The sequence below is a fragment of the Camarhynchus parvulus genome, chromosome 4 (genome assembly GCF_901933205.1).
Source record: "Camarhynchus parvulus chromosome 4, STF_HiC, whole genome shotgun sequence".
NCBI lineage: Eukaryota > Metazoa > Chordata > Aves > Passeriformes > Thraupidae > Camarhynchus > Camarhynchus parvulus.
Window position 1 is genome coordinate 829,912 of NC_044574.1, and position 19,531 is coordinate 849,442.

Genomic DNA, 19,531 nt, shown 5'->3' on the forward strand with positions numbered 1-19,531 from the left:
ACAGTATGAGAATGTGCACCACGGATAACTCCCCATCCCTGGCAGTGTCCCAGGCCAGGTTGGACATGGGGGCTTGGAGCACCCTGGGACAGTGGGAGGTGTCCCTGCCTTGGGTGTTCTTTAAGGTCCCTTCCCACCCAAACCGTTCTGGAGTTCTGTCAAACTCTGGAGCAGGCTGCCCAGAGAAGCTGAGCTGCAAAGGGACCCACAGGATAGGCTCAGCTTCAGGCTGTGCCAGGGAAGGTTTAGGTTGGATGTCAGGAGGAATTCCTTCACCAAAGGTTGTCAAGCACAGCTGCCCAGGGCAGGGCTGGCTGATCCCCATCCCTGGGGGGATTTCACAGCCCTGTGGATGTGGCACTTGGGGACATGAGGCAGTGGTGGCCCTGGCAGTGCTGGGGATGGCTGGCTCAGTCTTGGAGGGCTTTTCCAGCCTCAGTGACCCTGCGGTTGTGCCAGGTTGGTGGGGTGAATCCCCCTGGTTCTGTTCCATGTTTCCATCACCAGTGCTGCAGACCCTGCTCAGTGGCTGGGTGATGGTCACAATAATTAACCTGGCGTTGGTCTTTAATGATGAATTTGCCTCAACAGTGTCCTTTGGCCAATCCCAAGTAATTAAACTCATTAACATCACCTTGATGACCCTTTAGCTTTGGTGGCCTGAGGTTGAGCAGTTCCTGCCCTGTTTACCCTCATCCCACCTCATGGCCCGTGGGAAGGAGTTCACAGATCAGCTACAGCAATTTCCAAACTGTAGAAAACAAACCCTCATTAGTTTCCTATATCCAGCCCTTGTGTTGAGGGTTTGGGAGATGGGATTTAATCTCCAGCGACATTTAATTTCATGTTCCCAGCAGGGGGGGTGCTGTAAGTGGGGACTGAGTTCATCACATTAAATCTGGAAGTAAAATGATTTTATTTCACTGCCCTCGCAGTGGTGGCTCTCCCAGACTCAGCTTTTCTCTTTCAAACGCTGCTGCTCTTCCACTTCATTGTCAAATCCTCCACCAAACCTCCAAGCAGGGGCTGCAAACCCAATAAAATTTGTCATGGGCGCAGATTAACCATATCCAGACTAAATACCCAAATCCATGGGGCAGACCAGCAAAGCCAGGCTTAAAACTGGCTCCTCTTAAAGCCACACATTTTAGGCTGCGCTACAGTTTCTGGAGGTGTTCAGACTTTGAAAAGACTCATCCTAACAATTAGAAAATTTTAAAAAATAATAATAATTCAGTCATTTTTGAGGGGGGAGAAGTTCAAGACAAGCCCTCACTGCTGTCCAGACTAAGCAGAGTCATCATGGCTCTCTTGAACTCAGCTCTAGGGGTGCATTTGCTGAGGGCAAGAGGAGGAGTTCCTGCTTGGGTCTGGGTGAAAACCTTGTGAAAGGCTCTGGAAATATTTCCTGGGGCTGGAGAAGCAGCCCTGTGCTCATGCAGGGCTTGCCCCGCAGTTGTGCTTCTCCTCCTCTTCCTCCCAGCCTCTGGCACGCTGGGATGAGCTGGGATGTGCATGTGTAATGCAGCAGCCTGCAAAATATCTTCTCCCAGGCTTCTCTTTGCTTTTTAAACCCCCCCTCCAAAAAAAAAAAAAAAACAAACCAAAACAAACAAACAAAAAAATTGCTCTTTTCTGGCAGCTTTTTGGTTTTGGCTGATTTTTAAAAACTTTTTAATTTTGCTGCATTTTGGGCTGAAAACACTTTGGCCATATATTTCTCAAGGCTTCCATTTCCAGCTGAAAATTCCCAGGTTGGGGCTGTTTTGTTTAGTTTGTGCATTTGGGGTTTTTTTAGGAGGGATGAAAAAGAGAAATATTGCGAGGAAGAGTAATTTAAAGACAGAAGTCATTCCCCATGAATAGATTTGGTTAATTTTTAACCCCACATGTGCATGAAGCCAGTTTTGATGGAAATTCTCCCAGCTTTCAGCATTATCAATGTGAGAGTCAGGAGGCAGCGACTCCTCTATGTTTCTATGAACATCCACAATGACCCAGATCCATGAAAAACTACGGAGAGTTCTGCATTACTCAAGGATGGGACAAGGCAACAAAAATAAATCCATGATTATAATAAACTTTACAGCTCAAATGTTGGCACTGGATGGGGTTGTGTAGTCCAGACCCTTGGAGAAGGAATTCATTGTGCTGGGCCACCACCACCACCACTGAAATTTGGGTTTTTCCCAGCTAGGTGAGGACTGCCAGTCCCAAGGATTTTATGGTGGATGGGGAAAATGATGGTGACCTGGGCAAAAATCCAGCCAAGGGCAATTCCAGAAGGACTGGAGGCTTTGGAATGGGTTCTGGCTTATCTTTTAGCTGGGAAGGGTTTAAACCCAATGGTTGGGTTCAACCTCCCATATAAACCAAACGGCTGGGTTCAATCCTTCATTTAAACCGAGGTCCAATCCAACCATTGGCTTCAAGGCTTGGTGTAAACCCAATAGCTGGATTCAATCCTTAATTTAAACCCAGTGATGGGTTCAACTCTTCATTTAAACCCAAAAGTTCAACCCTTCATTTAAACCCAGTGGTTTGGTTCAATCCAGTGGTTGGGTTCAGCACTTTGGATAAACCCAGCTGTTGGGTTCAATTCTTCATTTAAACCCAAAGGTTGGGTTCAGCTTTTCATATAAACCCAAGAGTTGGGTTCAGCCTTTCTTTTAAGCCCAAAGTTTGGGTTCAATCCTTCATTTAAACCCAAGAGTTGGGTTCAACCCTTCTTGGAAGCCCAAGGGTTGGGTTCATCCTTCATTTAAACCAAATGTTTGGGTTCCATCCAATGGTTGGGTTCAAAGCTTCATACAAACACAAGCTGGGTTCAACCCTTCATTTAAAGCCAAGAGTTGGCTTCAAACCTTCATTTAAACCCAACAGTTTAACCCTTCATTTAAACCCAGTGGTTTGGTTCAATCCAGTGGTTGGGTTCAGCACTTTGGATAAACCCAATTGTTGGGTTCAATCCTTCATTTAAACCCAAGGGTTTGGTTCAAACCTTCATTTAAACCAAATGTTTGGGTTCCATCCAGTGGCTGGGTTCAACACTTCATAAAAACTTAAGCTGGGTTCAACCCTTCATTTAAGCCCAAAGGTTGGGTTCAAACCTTCATTTAAACCCAAGAGTTGGGTTCAAACCTTCATTTAAACCCAAGAATTGGGTTCAACCCTACATTTAAACCCAAGAATTGGGTTCAACCCTTCATTTAAGCCCAAAGGTTGGGTTCAACCCTTCATTTAAATCCAGGAGCGGGGTTCAATCCTTCATTTAAACCCAAGAGCTGGGTTCAATACTTCATTAAAGCCCAAAGGTTGGGTTCAATTCTTCATTAAAGCCCAAAGGTTGGGTTCAACTCTTCATTTAAGCCCAAAGGTTGGGTTGAACCCTTCATTTAAACCCAAGAGCTGGGTTCAATCCTTCATTTAAACCCAAGAATTGGGTTCAATACTTCATTTAAGCCCAAAGGTTCCGTTCAACTCTTCATTTAAGCCCAAAGGTTGGGTTCAACCCTTGTTTTGAGCTCAACAATTGGATTTAGCCCTGTATTGACTAAAGGGTTGAGCCCAGCACAGCCAAACCCTGCAGCTGGGGGAGGTTTAGTTCTCAAACACCTTTTCATGGGGAGGGACCCCAAACTGTGCCATCTGCCCTGCTGCTGGTCGTTAACTCTCTGCTCCTCTGGTTTGCTTTTCTCCATTCCAAGGTGGGCCTTAATGTTCTGATCCAGAGAGCCAACAAGTTTACCCCGGCCACGCGGCTGCTGATCCAGAGGTTTGTGCCATTCCCCGCTGTCGGTAAGGAAAAATTCCTTTTCTTTGTATTCCAGGGGGTGGCTGCAAACCTGCAGGTGCCCAGAAGCCACTGGGATGGACACAGCTCCTCCGTTGCTGCTCGTGTCCCCCCAGTGGTGGTCCCCGAGCTGGGGCAGGCAGGGATGGGACTCTGCAAAGCAGAATTTTGGCAAAAAAATGCTGCAGAGCTGCTGGTGGAGGCAGCTCCTCAGGCTTTTCAGCTGCATTTTGCACTCTGAAACAGCTTCAGAAGTGATCAGCACTGAGTGGTCCTCGACCATTCCAGCCTGAGAGGATTTCATTTGCAGGATCTGGGTTGAGCTGTGTTAAATCTTCGAATAAGCAGCAGCACTGGGGTTATTTTGCAATAAAATGCAGAGAAATGGTTCTGCCCTGAATGTGCAGATTTCTGAGGGTCACTGGTTAAGAGCAGCCCCAAGTGTGTGCAGCACTGAGGCTGCTCCTGGCTTGATGGAGCATTTACTGGGGTTTTGTCAGCCCCGTGTTTGAGGGCAGGGATGCTCTGGACCCAGCCTTTGCTGGGTTGTGGTTCCAACCTCCAGCACATGCTGAGTTATTTTAGCCCTGAAGAAATCACCAGCGGCTTTGGGGTAATTTTTTGTGTAAGCTTGTTTATTTACAGAGATGGTGCAAAATCACTAAAAAAATGGGGTTTGCTCCCGGTTCCAGGTTCCCTTTTCAGCCATATAATGCCAAATTTTCCTTTCAGGTTTTTCCTTTGCTGTGCAAGTGCCACAACCTCAGAGCTCTCCTGAGCCCCTTTACCTGTCTGCTGCTCTTGCTTTCTCTGGCCTTTCTGCTCCTTTTTTAGCAGAGAACTGGGTTTTGTGTCCCTCCAGCCCTCAATTCCCAAATTCCTGGATTTTTTCCCCTTTTCTGCCACAAAAGCAGCTGCCTGCCCTGCCTGCAGAGCAGAGGGGACAGGGGTTGTGCTCTGGGCGTTGCACTGAACATTTTCCTTGTACACCAGGGATCTGTGGCCATTGTTGTTGTTTTCCTGGGACTTTTCTGGGATCTATTTTAGGGGGATCCAGCTTTCCTTGGGGTTTTACAACCTGGAGAGCACAAGGGATGAGTTCCAGCCCCAGGAGGCAGCTCTGAGGGGTGTTTGGGTCAAAGGCAGGCAGGAAATCCTTGCCTCAGGGTTGATCTGCTTTCACACCAAGGTGTTTGTGTTGGCATTGATTGAGGACCCATAATTAATTTGTTTAGCCTGTAATTAATTCCCCAGCTAATGTTTTATTTGTCTTGCTTCGTTATGGGCCAGGGCATCAGGGATCCTCCCACTAATTGCTGGTTTGTGCTTTGCAGACCTGGACAAACCCTTCATTAAAAGTTGTCTCCCAATTCTTTTTGAGCCTCCAGCCCCCAGCAGAAAGGCAGAAATTCTCTATTTCTACGTGAAAAGCCAAACACTGGGGTAAAGTCCTTGCTGCAAAAACCCCACAGATATGGTGCTCGGGGATGGGCTGGTGGGTTTGGCAGTGATGGTTGGACTTGGTGATCTTAGAGATCCTTTTCAGCCTTAAGAATTCTGTGATTCTGTGAAATTAGAGGGTTTTCCCCATCCCTTCCTTGCCTCCCTCTGCACTGACCCCCAGGGCCGTGCTGCTGGGGGGCAGCTGGAAAACTGGGGGGACATCCAGGCTTGAGGGTCCCATCCCAAGTTACCACGGGAGGGGCAGCTGCTGCTGGGGTGGAAGGCAGCCCAAACTCCAGCAGGGATGTTCTGAGGGCTCCACAGAGCTTTGGGAAGCTGGGATGGGTGCTGGGGAAGGTCTTGGAGCCCTCAGAGAGGTCTGTGTGAAGGTTGTGTTTGCACCATCAGGGAATGCCCACCTGCAGCAGCTCTGCCTGGAGGACACCTTAACACCAGTGCTGCTGGGTCAGGCCCTGCCCTCACCCCCTCCCAAGGTTAATTTTCCAGCTGAAAAACCCCCAAATTGTCCAAAAAATCCCACCCAGGACCAGGGGTTGGATCCAGGAAACCAAGCCAGGGGAGCAGCTCCTGGAGGAGCAGCCAAGGCCCTGCAGAGCCGGGGGCTGGAAAAGGGGTTTGGGATCGGGCTTGGGGCATCCTCAGGGCTGAAGGGGTTCCCTGGAAAAGCAGGGAAGTGAAGGAGCTCTTGGAGCCTGAATCTGAGCAGGGAAGGGCTGGATCATCCTTGCTCAGAGGTGAGGAGGGGAAGGGTCTTGGTGCCATGGGGAATTTGAGGAACGCAATTCGCCCTTTTCTTCCCCAGAACTGGGTGTGAACAGCTGGCCCCAAGGCCAGAGTGTCACTGGTGAGAGTGTGCTTTGTACTGGAGATGTTAACAGCTTAAAAACCTCAGAAAACCCCAAAAATCCCATCCCAACCCTGATCTGAAGGAAATTAAAGCTGATGGAAAGATCCTCATTGGAGGGAAGGGAGAGGGAGGAAGGATTTCTCCTCCTTGGGCTTTTTTTTTTGTGTGTGTGGGTAAAATTGTTGTGTTTAGGTGATGCCCAAGGACAGATTTAGAGTGTGGAAAGCATCCTGGGATAGAAAGAATCCCTACAAACACCAGGAGTGGGGTGGTGCCTTGGTGTGGAGCCCGAGCCCCGTTTCCTCAGCGTGCTTTCACAGCCGCAGTTTCCATCACCACAATCCCTTCCCAAATCCCGCAGATGACTTTGTCTGCACAGAAATTTATTTATTTCTCCCCCCCCACCCTCGTGCGTTTGAGACATCCATGCAATCCAAGTTTAGCCATAATTAGCAGCGTTTCTGCTCTCTCAGAAAGCAGAAGGGGAGCGGCTACGTGAGCGCCTTGTCTCAGACAAACCACAGAAGCAGCTTTTGGCTTTGGGACCAGGGCAGGGAACCCAGAGCCTTGGGAAAGCATCTTGGGAGCGTCAGGGCTGGCCACCCCATCCTGAGTCTGTCAGGAACTCTGTGCCAGGGCATCCCTGGCCAGAGCAGCTCTGCTGGGCTCTCTGATCTGCTCGGTTTTGATTGACAGCGAGAAGGACGGGGCGTGCGAGTGTTAAAAACGACGAAAAACACAGGGGCTAAACTTTCTCTAAATGAAAGGCCTTGTTTTGTTTTTTTCTCTGGGATTCGGGAGCTGAGGGGTTGGGAACACAGATATTTTGATAGATGGGAAGAGTGGTCTGGTCGTTGGAATATTAAAGAGAGAGACAGAGTGTGCGTGTGTGTGTGTTCCTCTCCCTCTCGAGTGGAAGGAGCATTTGTCACCACAAATCATCCTTGATTGCACAGAGCTGCCTTCAGAGAGGGCTCACCCACCCACCACCCTCAAAAAATTAGACATTTGTTATATGACATGAATTGAGATTAATTAGCGAATATTAACCCATCAAGCAGTGCAGAAACACATTTTTGGAAGGCACTGGTGCTTGCAGCAACAGTGGGTTTGTCTCAGTTCTGGGTGGAAAGTTTGCAGGGAAATGTGGTGTGGGGGGTGCTGGAAAATGCCACTTGATCAGCCCAAAAGTTTTGTGGGAATGAGCAGCTTTTCTCTGGGAGAAGTTGGGGAGTGCCTGAGTGAGAGGAGGGGCTGCACGTGGTGCTCAAACCCAGCTCTTGGTCAGACTTGAGAGAAAGAATTTGGGGTCATCTCGAGGCCTCAAAATCCACAGGCTGGGCCAGGAGGAGGGGTCAGAAGGTGCACGGAGCCATTTTTCCCCTAAAATGTGTGAAATCACGGAATGGTTTGGGCTGGAAAGGACCTAAAGACCATCTAGTTCCAAGCACAGGCAAGGACGTCTTGCACTAGACCTTCTCTTTTTGCCGCAGAGGAAAAAAATTGGTTATTATTCTCCTTGAGAATCCCATATTTTTTTGGGGGATCAGAGCAATTCACCTCAGCAGACTGAGGGGAGGAAATTTGGAGTCAGGGCAAACAGAAGCTGCCAGTGGGGATTGAGAAGGGCTGATCCTCCTGCCTTTCTCCTCCTCAGCCAGTGCCAACATCTGCAACGTGGTCCTGATGAGGCACACGGAGCTGGAGGAGGGAATCGATGTGTTGGACACTAATGGGAACATCGTCGGCTCTTCCAGAGTTGCTGCCAAACACGTGAGTACAGGAGCTGGGAGAGCTGGGCCACGGCTGATTCCAGGCCCAGCACATCCCACAGCCTCTGGAACCCATGGCTTTGGCAGCTGGGAGCGGAGGAGATGCAGAGAACATGGAAATTTGGGGGCTGGCCCCGGTGGTTTGGAAGGGCACAGTGACAGGACAGATCCCTGGTGCTTCCATGGGAATTCCTTGTGGAACACCCAGCAAAGATCCCTCACACCTTTTGCCAAATGAGGAGGACTCAGGCTCAGAGCTGAGCAGCTTTCCAACCCTTCCCCGCCGATCCTGCACCAAAACCTGCCGCCCAGAGCTGGCTGAGGGCAGCCAGATGTTGTTAACCTCGTGAACAGCTGGTTTTGCTTTCCCTGTCACCCGCTCTGTGCCACCTGCCTGGAGCTGCTCCCTTCCCATCCCTGGGTGCAGTCCTGGCTCCTGAGCACCCCCTGAGCTGTTGTTTCCAAGTGGGCTCTGACTGAGATGTGGAGCTGTGCTGAGCACACGCCCAGGCACAGGAGTTAATAATATAATGCTTGGCATTTCCCTCCCTCCTTCTGTCCAAGGCACTCCAGAGACAGCAATTAATGTACAGCTCTGCAGTCCTCGGCAGGAACGGGGAGATCTCGAATAGCTCTCCATATTGTTGGTTAACAGGGGGATTAAAACAGTCTGCTGAAGGGCTCAGAGACACTTCTTGGAGCCAGTTTTCATCGCTTCCATTAACTGGCTCCAGGACCCGCTCTCCCCTCTCTGTCCTGATGGCTGAAAGAGAAAATGAAGATTAAAAGAGAAGGCGCTGTGAGAGCGATGTAGGTGGAGCTTAAATGTAAAATTTGGGAGTTCTGGGAGCTTCTGCTCAGCTGTCATCCAATCCCAGCTCTTCTTCCTGGATAGGTTAATCCTGGTTTTCCTCATGTGAACTGTGGCAGATCCTCAGTGTGACACAGCTGTCCCCGTGTGAGGGTTTGTTGTGATGTTAGATGTCCCTGTGACATAAAATCCTGGAATGCTTTGAGTGCAAGGGATCCTAAATCCCATCCAGTCCCACCCCTACCATGGGCAGGGACACCTCCCGCTGTCCCAGGTGGATCCAACCTGGCCTTGGGCACTGCCAGGGATCCAGGGGCAGCCCCAGCAAATCTGGGAATTCCAGCCCAGGCAGGAATTCCTTGCCAAGATGCCAGCCCAATCTCCCCTTTCCCAGTGGGAGCCATTCCCTGGCTCCTGTCCCTGCAGGCCTTGTCCCCAGTCCCTCTCCAGCCCCTGCAGGCCCTGGGAGATCTCTGGGCATCAATAAATCCAAACCCTGCTTTGCTTGCTCCCTCTGGTGAGGAAGGAAGAATTGTGGAGGCCCAATGCAGCTCCATGGTTGGGGTTTTCCTGGGAGAGGAGAGCTCTGCTTGTCCCAAATCCCTGCAGGGAATGAACCAGCAGAGATGAGAAACAATTCCTGGAGCAGCAGTGAGGAGCTGCATCCCCAGCACAGAGTGAGATCAAAGCTCAGCTCAGGCAGGAAGGGCTCAAAGTGCTGCTTGGCCCATGGTGGGATATTTCCCTACATCATCTCCCCTACATTTCCCTACAAAATTTCCCTACAACATCTCCCTACATCTCTCCTACAACATTTCCCCAACAAAATTTCCCCCCCAACATTTTCCCCGCAACATTTTCCCTACAACGTCTCCCCTACAACATTTCCCCCTCAACATTTCCTTACAGCATTTCCCCTACAGCATTCTCCCTACATTTCCCTCCAACATTTCCTTCACAATGTCTCCCCTACAACATTTCTCTGCCACATTTCCCTACCACATTTCCCTACATTTCCCCTCCACCACTTCCCCACAACATTTCCCCTCCAACATTTCCTTCCGACATTTCCCCTCCAACAGTCCCCTACAACATTTCCCCTCCATTTCCCCTCCAACATTTCCCCTCCAACACTTCCCCACAACATTTCCCCTCCAACATTTCCCTACAACATTTCCTCCACAACATTTCCCCTCCAACATTTCCCCTGCATTTCCCCTCCAACATTTCCCTACAACATTTCCTCCACAACATTTCCTCTATAACATTTCCTTCCAACATTTCCCCTCCAACATTTCCTCACAACGTTTCCCCTCCAACATTTCCCTCACAACATTTCCCTACAACATTTCCTCCACAACATCTCCCCTACAATGTTTCCCCCACATTTCCCATCAGTGATTCCCATGTCATTCCCATCAGCAACAAAGGTGACATCCACCAATTAGAGTCTGGGCTCTGGCCAAGCTCTAGCTCTACTCAGATGGGATAATTGATGATAAACCCAGATGTTTTCTGCATCAAAAAGTATCCAAGTCACTTTGGCTTGGCAGTTTGACCCCCTGTACATGACAGCTGAACCCTCTGTTAAAGTGAGCTTGGAGAATCGTTATCCAGGCATGATTTTCCAATTCCCAACTGCTTTGAGGTTTGTCAGCTGCTGCAGACTCTGGGGGGACAGCTCAGTGCCATCAGCAGAGCCATCCTGAGCCTGGCAGGTCCGTCCTGGGCTGGTTTGGGATGTCTGCATGTGTTTGTTTGTTTGTGTTTGCTCCACAGGCCCTGCTGGAAACAGCCCTGACCAGAGTGGTCCTGCCCATGCCTATACTGGTTCTACCTCCCATCATCATGTCCGTGCTGGAGAAGTGAGTCTGCCCAGGGGGAGGGAGGGAGGAAAGGGCCTCAGAGGGTGCCAGGCGTGGATATTTTATGGGATCATGGAATGGTTGGGTGAAAGGCCCCAAGGTTAACGAAAACAAAAATTTTTTAAAGAAAAGGGTGAGGTGGGGGGGAAAAGGCCCCCAAGCACAACAACCAACCAACCTATGAATGAAGGAAAGAAAAAAAAAAAACGCCCCAAAGAGCCAAGGCCCCACCCTTTGGATTTGGCAGGTTAGAAAGGTCCTCCAAGGTCATTGAGTCCAACCATTTTATGGAATCATGGCATGGTTTGGGTTGGAAAGGTCCTCCAAGGTCATTGAGTCCAACCATTTTATGGAGTCATGGAAAGGTGAGCTTTATGGGATTTGGAATTGGAAAGGTGACAACATTTTATGAAATAAGGAAAGGGTTGTGTTGGAAAGGTCCTCCAACGTCATTGAGTCCAACCATTTTATGGAATCATGGAATGGTTTGTGTTGGAAAGGTCCTCCAAGGTCATCCAGTCCAACCATCCCAGCACTGCCACCACTGGCCCATGTCCCCAAGTGCCATATCTACAGTGCTTTTGTTGGGTTATGTTTTATTCTTGTTTAGAGATGGGGCTTTAAAAACTTTTATTTTGTTTTTAGTCTCATATGAAGGGTGAGATAATACAGATGTTATAAGTTATGTTATTACAATCAGAAGCTATTTCTTAATTATAATACACTCTAAGTGTTTCTTGGCTTATCAGCTTTAGCTCCACTATGTTGTAAATGCTTTAAAGCTAATTATTTGAAATTACCCCTGGTGGGTTTTACTACAATGTATCTTTTGCAGTTCTATTTCTCTAAAGTATCTAGTCTTTTTTGTAAGGTTATCTTTTGAAACTTAATTTCCCTCTCAACAATTTCTCTCTTATTCCATGCCATTTCTAAGTCAGTATTTCTTATCTCAGGGTTTGCATACAGATGTGCACTATGTGAGCCTTCTGTCAGGCTTTGAGAATTTTCTATAAATCCATTTCCCTCAGGCTTTGAAATCCCCCCAGGGATGGGGATTCCAGCCCCTTCCAGTGCTTAACAACCCTTTCTTTGAAGGAATTTCTCCCAAATCCATCCTAAACCCTCCTTGGTGCTGTTCCCTCTCCTCCTGTCCCCGTTCCCTGGGAGCAGAGCCCGACGTCCCCAGCTGTCCCCTCCTGTCCCCTCCTTGTGCAGAGCCACGAGGTGTCCCCTCACATTTCATCCACCAGATAGAATTTTTTGCATATTACATTTCCACATTGAGGACCAATCATTTCCATAATTTCAATCAATTTCCATCATTTCGGACCAATGTCCAGCTTGTTGAAGTTTTATATTAACATGATTATTTTAACTCAGCCTGACAGCCCAGCAGTTTGGATAACCCATGGTGGAAGGTCAGCCCCTGAATTCGGTGGAAAACTGCCCCTGATTTTTAGGAAACATTAGAGATCAAAAGGTGTTCAGAGAGATTATCATGGAATTGTTTGGGTAGGAAGACACCATAAACACCATCTAATTCCAAGGAGGAGCAGATTCCAAACCCCCTGATTTTGTGCAAAACATTTGAATTTTATTTCCTTTTCCTTCTGGACAAAATCTCTGCAGCCTCATCCCTGCTCCAAATATTTTGTCACCTACAAAGTCAGGATTTACCTGCAGGATCTGCTGGGAATGTGCCTGGGAGTGCCTTACTCTGGAGTAACTTACTCTGGAGTAATTTACTCAGGGCTTACTCCAAATTGTGTGTAGAACTGAGGCTTTGCACTGTGTGTTCCCACTGGTTTAACTGGTTCCCATTTAATCATCCAAAAATTCAACACTCAGGACAAATTATTTTATTGCTTCAAATCATTTTATTGCTGAGTATCCACAGATAAAATCCTTTATGTGCAAAAAATTGGAGAAATTTGTAGAAAATTAATTTTCTACAAATTAATAAATTATTGTCTCTAGCAGGACACACTGAGGGCCCAGCCTGGGCCATCCCTAGGCTGAGATAAACCTGGCAGTAAAATTGGATTGGCACCTGGGGAGAAAATAAAACTGATGGTGAAATTTGTTCCCTCCTTTGCAGCAAAATAAAACCAGTAAATGACTTCTTTGTCCTCGGGGGCATCATAAATCCTTGGATTGATACGAGTTTTGCTGAATGCACCTGTGCTCAGTGCAGGCCTTTCTAAAACTGATTTTATTTGTGAACTTACAGGAGATTGCCCTCCAAAAAAAAAAAATCATCATTTTAACTTATTGAAAGCTTTAATTCACGTTTGTGAGAGAAAATTTTCCTTCTCGCTGCCACAAAACTCCGTGGGTATAAAAATATCCGGGCTCTGCTTTTGCGCGCCTGAATTGTGCCCGGAGCTTTGTGCCTGCTGCGTTTTCCACCAGATATCCTCGGGTTCCTGGAAGGCTGGGAGTGAGAAGCAGCAGGGATGGGGGGTGAGGTGTGGCTTGGCCACGCTGCTGGAGCTGGTGGCAGCTCTGGAGCAGCCCTGGGACACGGGGAGTGTCCCTGTCTGTGCCTCAGGGAGCTGAAGTCAACTCTCAGATCTTAAATCTCGTCCCCAAAGGGCTCACTCAGAGCTGAAAGCTCATTTTGGGGAAAAAAACCCCCACCCTTTGGAGCGTCTGGGGAAAGTGTAACTTGATAAATTTAGTAGGATTTGAGTTTGAGGAGTGTGTTTTAATGGGGGTGAGATCCAGGCAGGCATTATCCATTTATTTCTAGAAATCCCTACAGGGGCTGTAAATGGGAAGGATGAAGGTGTCACTCTGCAGAACTGGGATCAGGAGCCACAATCTGGATCCTCCAATGGATTTGCATTTGGGATTGTGGGAAGGAGGGGATGGTTCCTCCAATGGATTTACAGTTGGGATATGGGAAGGAGGGGATGGTTCTTCCAATAGGTTTGCATTTGGGATTGTGGGGAAGGAAGGGAGTGATTCCTCTGAGTATTGTGAATTTGGGAAAGTGGGGAAGGAAGGAACAATTCCTCCAATGGATTTGCATTTGGGATTGTGGGGAAGGAAGGGAGCGATTCCTCCAAGTATTTTGAATTTGGGAAAGTGGGGAAGGAAGGAACAATTCCTCAAATGGATTTGCATTTGGGATTGTGGGAATCAGGGGATGGTTCTTCCAATGGATTTGCATTTGGGATTGTGGGGAAGGAAGGGAGTTATTTCTCCAAGTATTTTGAATTTGGGAAAGCGGGGAAGGAAGGAACAATTCCTCCAATGGATTTGCATTTGGGATTGTGGGGAAGGAAGGGAGAGATTCCTCATTTGCATTTAGGGTTGTAGGGAAGGAAGGGGGTGACTTCTCTGAGTAGTTTGAATTTGGGATTGTGGGGAAGGAAGGAACAATTCCTCCAATGGATTTACATTTGGGATTGTGGGGAAGGAAGGGAGAGATTCCCCATTTGCATTTGGGATTGTGGGGAAGGAAGGGAGAGATTCCCCATTTGCATTTGGGATTGTGGGGAAGGAAGGGGGTGACTCCTCTGCGTAGTTGGAATTTGGGATATGGGAAGGAGGGGCCGATTCCCGTGCTCAGTGTGATCCCGGGTGCAGGTGGGTAATGGTGCTCACCTGGGTGGGACTCCCACCCCTGCAGGGCCCAGCCCCTGCCCCCAGCAGGGTGTCAGACCCCAGGAATTCTCCCCAGCTCGCTGCTCCCAAAGTTTATTTTAAGTGGCCAGTTCCCGGCCGCCGTCTCTCCGCTCGCATCCAGGTCTTTCCTCTCTCCCAGCCATCTCTCCATCTGCATGTTTTAACTCCCCCAGCTGCCTCTCCCATCTCTTGTGCCATTTTTTTCAGCTCTCTTGGCTCCTCTCTTCTCTTTGCCTGCTGTGTATTTTAACTCCCGGGGCCGCCTCTCTGCTCTCCAAGTAATTCCATGTTCCCTCCCACCGCCGCGCTCCCGCTCTTGCCCATGTTTCATGCATTTCCTGCTGCTTGGACTCTGCTGGAGCAGTGAACATATAGAACCAATGTTTATTTTCAGCCTGCATATGCCACGCAGGGAACACGGTGTCAGTTATCCGTGCAGATGTATTCTCATTGAGGTTTTATAAATAATATCCGCGCTGGCAGCTCTCGCTGCGGGTGAGTATCGGTTCGGAGGTGTCTGAGGGGTGAGGGTGCCTGCTAATGGGGGTTCTTTGATGTCTCTGTGTCACACAGGTGTGGGGACAGCAGCGGCCACCGCGGGAAGTTGGGCTCTTCATCCCCATCTCCCTTTATTCCCTTTATTCAGCCCCTTCTGTCAGTCCTTTGTTTGGCTGTTGCGATGGAATTTGGGAGATGGAGCTGTTTGCTCCCAGCCACCATCCAAGGCTTCTCCAGCAGCTCCCTGCAGCGCTGCAGCTGCTGGGTGTGGGGCAGGCCAGCTCTAAGTGCAGCCTCAGTTTGAGCTCTGTGCTGGGAGAGCCCGAATTTTTGGCCCCTGTGGTGTGGCCAGGAGTTGGAGGAGCTCAGTCCATCACCAGCGTCTGCTGGGGACACTTTGGGGGACCTCTGAGCAGAACCTGAGCTCTTCTTATGTCCTTATCTTATCTCAGACCTCCTCTGTGCCCCTCAGAGAAGACCTTTCAGAGAGCCTGAAGCACTGAGAGGGTTCCAAGAGCTCAGGAATGTCAGGATGCACTGGAGAAGGCCTTGGAGCTGGCTGGGCAGTGTCTGTGGAAGAGACAAAGCCGGAGCTACTGGCAAAGGGCAGGAGCTGAGGGAGAAATGGGAGCAGAACAGTTGTGTCCATGGAAGGGGAGCATTTCTGCTCTTCTGCACCTCCAGATCCTCCGCGTGCAGCAGTTCCCAGGGCTGTTTTCCTGTAAATCCCATAAAATCAGGATGCTCCCGGGCTGGATCAGCACTGCAGAGCTGAAGCAGTGGCACCAGGAAAAATGGATTTTCCTGGGGGCTGGCCAGTGCTTTGAGGTGCTGGAAGGGCATTTTCCTCTCCTTGAGCCCGGTTTGTCACGGCAGAGCCGGGGTGAGGCAGGAGCTCCCCCTGGCCCTGGTGTCCCTGGGTTTTCCTGGAGACACTGCCGTGCCAGGGAGCGCAGGATGCTCCCACAGGTGCTCCTGCTGCCAGGCCCCGGCCAGCCCAGCCCTCAGAGAAGTTTGTTTGGGCTCAGCAGCTGCCAGCAGTGACACCTTCCACTGCTGGGGCTGTTCCCAGAGTAAACACGGAAACTGCTCCTTTAATGGTGTCAATCAAGCACAAAAAGCCCCCAGCCTCCCTCCTTTTGCATCTGCTGTGTCCTCTGGAAGGGCTCAGGGCTGGGGCTGCGGTGTGAGGACAGTGCTGGCCTGGCTGGGTGGGACAGCAGAGCTGCTGGTCTCTGGTACAGCTCACATTTCCCAAAATGACCCAAAACGGGTGACAAAAGCTGGGGGACAGAGCAGAGAGACCTGAGAGGCCCAGCAGGATGGGGATCTCTGGATCCCAAACTTCCTGGGTGCACCAGGGGGGTGTTGTGAGGAGTGTGGGATTGCTCAGGATCCCCCAGGATCCCCCAGGACCCCCAGGAGCACTCAGGATCCCCCAGGACCCCCCGGATCCCTCAGGATCGCTCAGGATCCCCCCCCAGGACCCCCAAGATCACTCAGGATCCCCCAGGACCCCCAGGATCTTCCAGGATCCCTCAGGATCTTCCAGGATCCCCCAGGATCGCTCAGGATCCCCCCCCCCACACCCCAGCCCCGCCAGGACCCCAGATCTTCCAGGATCCCCCAGGATCGCCCCCCAGGACCCCCAAGATCACTCAGGATCCCCCAGGACCCCCAGGATCTTCCAGGATCCCCCAGGATCCCCCAGGATCCCCCAGGACGCCTTCAGGATCCCTCAGGATCACTCAGGACCCTCCAGGATCCCCCAGAATCACCCAGAATCCCTCAGGATCCTTCAGGACCTCCAAGCATCCCCAGGACTCCCCAGGACTGCCCAGAACCCCCCAGGATCCCTCAGGATCACTCAGGATTGCTCAGGATCCCCCAGGACCCCCCAGGATCACTCAGGGTCCCTCAGCATCCCTCAGGATCCCCCAGAACCCCCCAGGACCCCCCAAAATCCCTCAGGATCCCTCAGGTTCCCTGAGGATTGCTCAGGATTGCTCAGGATCCCCCAGGATCTCTCAGGATCCCCCAGAATCTCTCAGAATCTCCCAGAACCCTCAGGACCCCCCAGAACTCCCCCAGAACCCCCCAGGATCCCTCCAGGACCCCCCAGAATCCCTCAGGATCCCCCAGGACCCCCCAGGATCACTCAGAGTCCCTCGGCATCCCTCAGGATCCCTCAGGACCCCCCAGAACCCCCCAGAACCCCAGATGATCCCCCAGAACCCCCCAGGATCCCCCAGGACCCCCCAGGACCCCCGGATCCCTCAGGATCCCCTAGGATCACTCAGGATCTCTCAGGATTGCTCAGGATCCCCCAGGACACCCCAGGATCACTCAGGGTCCCTCAGCATCCCCCCAGGACCCCAGAGGGCCCCCCAGAACCCCCCAGGACCCCCCAGGACCCCCCAGAACCCCTCAGGACTCCCCAGAACCCCCCAGAACCCACCAGGACCCCAGAGGACCCCCCAGAACCCCCCACAACCCCTCAGGACTCCCCAGAACCCCCCAGGACCCCCCAGAACCCCCCAGGCCCCCCAGGACCCCCCAGAACCACCCAGAACCACCCAGGATCCCGTCACTCCCCGCGCCCGGCGGCGTCTGGCGGTGTCTGCGCTGCCTCTGCTCCCGTTTGCAGCAACCAGCCCCGAAACCCCCAGACGGTGTCAGCTGGGAGCCTGGGGCTCGCTCCCGTCATGTTTGGTTTCGCATCCGACACCTCCTCCCCGGCAAACACGGGCCCGGTTCAGCGCCCCCGATAACTCCCATATGGAATCAATTACAGCACCTCCTGAAAAACGCCAGGGGCAGCTGCCAAATTATGCAAAACTCAGAGCACTAATGAAGGCTGCGATGAGAGTTGAATGAAGGTGTGTTTACAGCGCCGTGTCTCCGTGCAGCACGTGCACTGTCTGGGTGTGCGTTTGTACCTATGGCCTGCTGCGGCCTACCCAGCCCTCAGGGAACCTCCCCAGCCTGTGGGGAAGGTGAAACAGGAAAGCCTTATCAATGTGATTGTCTGGCCAAAGATTTTGAGAATATGGAAACTATAAGTGAGATTGCAATGAGAGCAAGCTTTGAGATACCTCAGTGACTGAACAACTGGAAAACAATGGTGTGGCCAGCTGAAGGTGATCCCCTTTTGATGGAACAACACCCTCTGCTTGCAGGCAGGCCCAAGGGTCAGAGCAGATGCTACTAGCTTGGCAGAAGGGGCCCAAAGAGGAGTTTGTAGGGTTTAAAATGTAACACAGGATGGTAATATGGTTCTTATAGGCTGTATGGAAATGCTGTAGGATGAGAGTTGAATGAAGGTGTGTTTACAGCGCCGTGTCTCCATGCCGCGCATGCACTGTCTGGGTGCGTGTTTGTACCTATGGCCTGCTGCGGCCTACCCAGCCCTCAGGGAACCTCCCCAGCCTGTGGGGAAGGTGAAACAGGAAAGCCTTATCAATGTGATTGTCTGGTAAAAGATTTTGAGAATATAGAGCTATTCTCAAAAGCTATATAGAGCTATATTTTAAGTGAGATTGAAATGAAAGCAAGCTTTAAGATCCCTCAGTTGCTGAACAACTGGAAAACAATGCTATGGCCGGCCGAAGGTAATCCCCTGTCACTGTAGGACACGAAAGAACACAAGCTCACACCGCTGTTCTCAAGGTGAAGAAAAAAGGGAAGTTTATTTTATGACTCCAACATTTATAGTTTTCCAGGAGTGACAGTGGATTCAAGGGTGACTGTGCCACCTCTCCAATGACACTGGACAAACCAACAGTCCATCAACTTTCTCTTCCTCCATAAAGGAATGCAAAACAATGAGTTATTTACAGAAAGTGTGTGATAAAGTTTGCTACAAGAATGTCAACATCAGAAGACTTAGAAAATCTTAAAAAATCAGGGTGACAATCCCCATTTCATTAAACAACACCCTCTGCTTGCAGGCAGGCCCAAGGGTCAGAGCAGACCCCACTAGTTGGCAGAAAAAGTCCAAAGAGGAGTTTGTAGGGTTTAAAATGTAACACAGGATGGTAATGTAATGGTTCTTATAGGCTGTATGGAAATGCTGTAGGATGAGAGTTGAATGAAGGTGTGTTTACAGCGCCGTGTCTCCGTGCAGCACATGCACTGTCTGGGTGTGTGTTTGTACCTATGGCCTGCTGCGGCCTACCCAGCCCTCAGGGAACCTCCCCAGCCTGTGGGGAAGGTGAAACAGGAAAGCCTTATCAATGTGATTGTCTGGTAAAAGATTTTGAGAATATAGAGCTATTCTCAAAAGCTATATAGAGCTATATTTTAAGTGAGATTGAAATGAAAGCAAGCTTTAAGATCCCTCAGTTGCTGAACAACTGGAAAACAATGCTATGGCTGGCCGAAGGTAATCCCCTGTCACTGTAGGACACGAAAGAACACAAGCTCACACCGCTGTTCTCAAGGTGAAGAAAAAAGGGAAGTTTATTTTATGACTCCAACATTTATAGTTTTCCAGGAGTGACAGTGGATTCAAGGGTGACTGTGCCACCTCTCCAATGACACTGGACAAACCAACAGTCCATCAACTTTCTCTTTCTCCATAAAGGAATGCAAAACAATGAGTTATTTACAGAAAGTGTGTGATAAAGTTTGCTACAAGAATGTCAACATCAGAAGACTTAGAAAATCTTAAAAAATCAGGGTGACAATCCCCATTTCATTAAACAACACCCTCTGCTTGCAGGCAGGCCCAAGGGTCAGAGCAGACCCCACTAGTTGGCAGAAAAAGTCCAAAGAGGAGTTTGTAGGGTTTAAAATGTAACACAGGATGGTAATATGGTTCTTATAGGCTGTATGGAAATGCTGTAG

The 19,531-nt window shown here is 50.1% G+C and overlaps 1 protein-coding gene across 2 annotated transcripts in view; it reads left to right on the forward strand.

Annotated features, from left to right (window-relative positions):
- The window catches only part of SFXN5 (sideroflexin 5), a 117,100-nt gene that overhangs the window by 69,057 nt on the left and 28,512 nt on the right, over window positions 1-19,531 (forward strand). For both annotated transcript variants that reach the window (XM_030947420.1, XM_030947421.1), the window contains 3 exons: window positions 3,708-3,798; window positions 7,762-7,877; window positions 10,467-10,552. In XM_030947420.1, coding sequence (XP_030803280.1) covers window positions 3,708-3,798; window positions 7,762-7,877; window positions 10,467-10,552 — 293 coding nt within the window. The remainder of the gene's footprint in view (window positions 1-3,707; window positions 3,799-7,761; window positions 7,878-10,466; window positions 10,553-19,531) is intronic.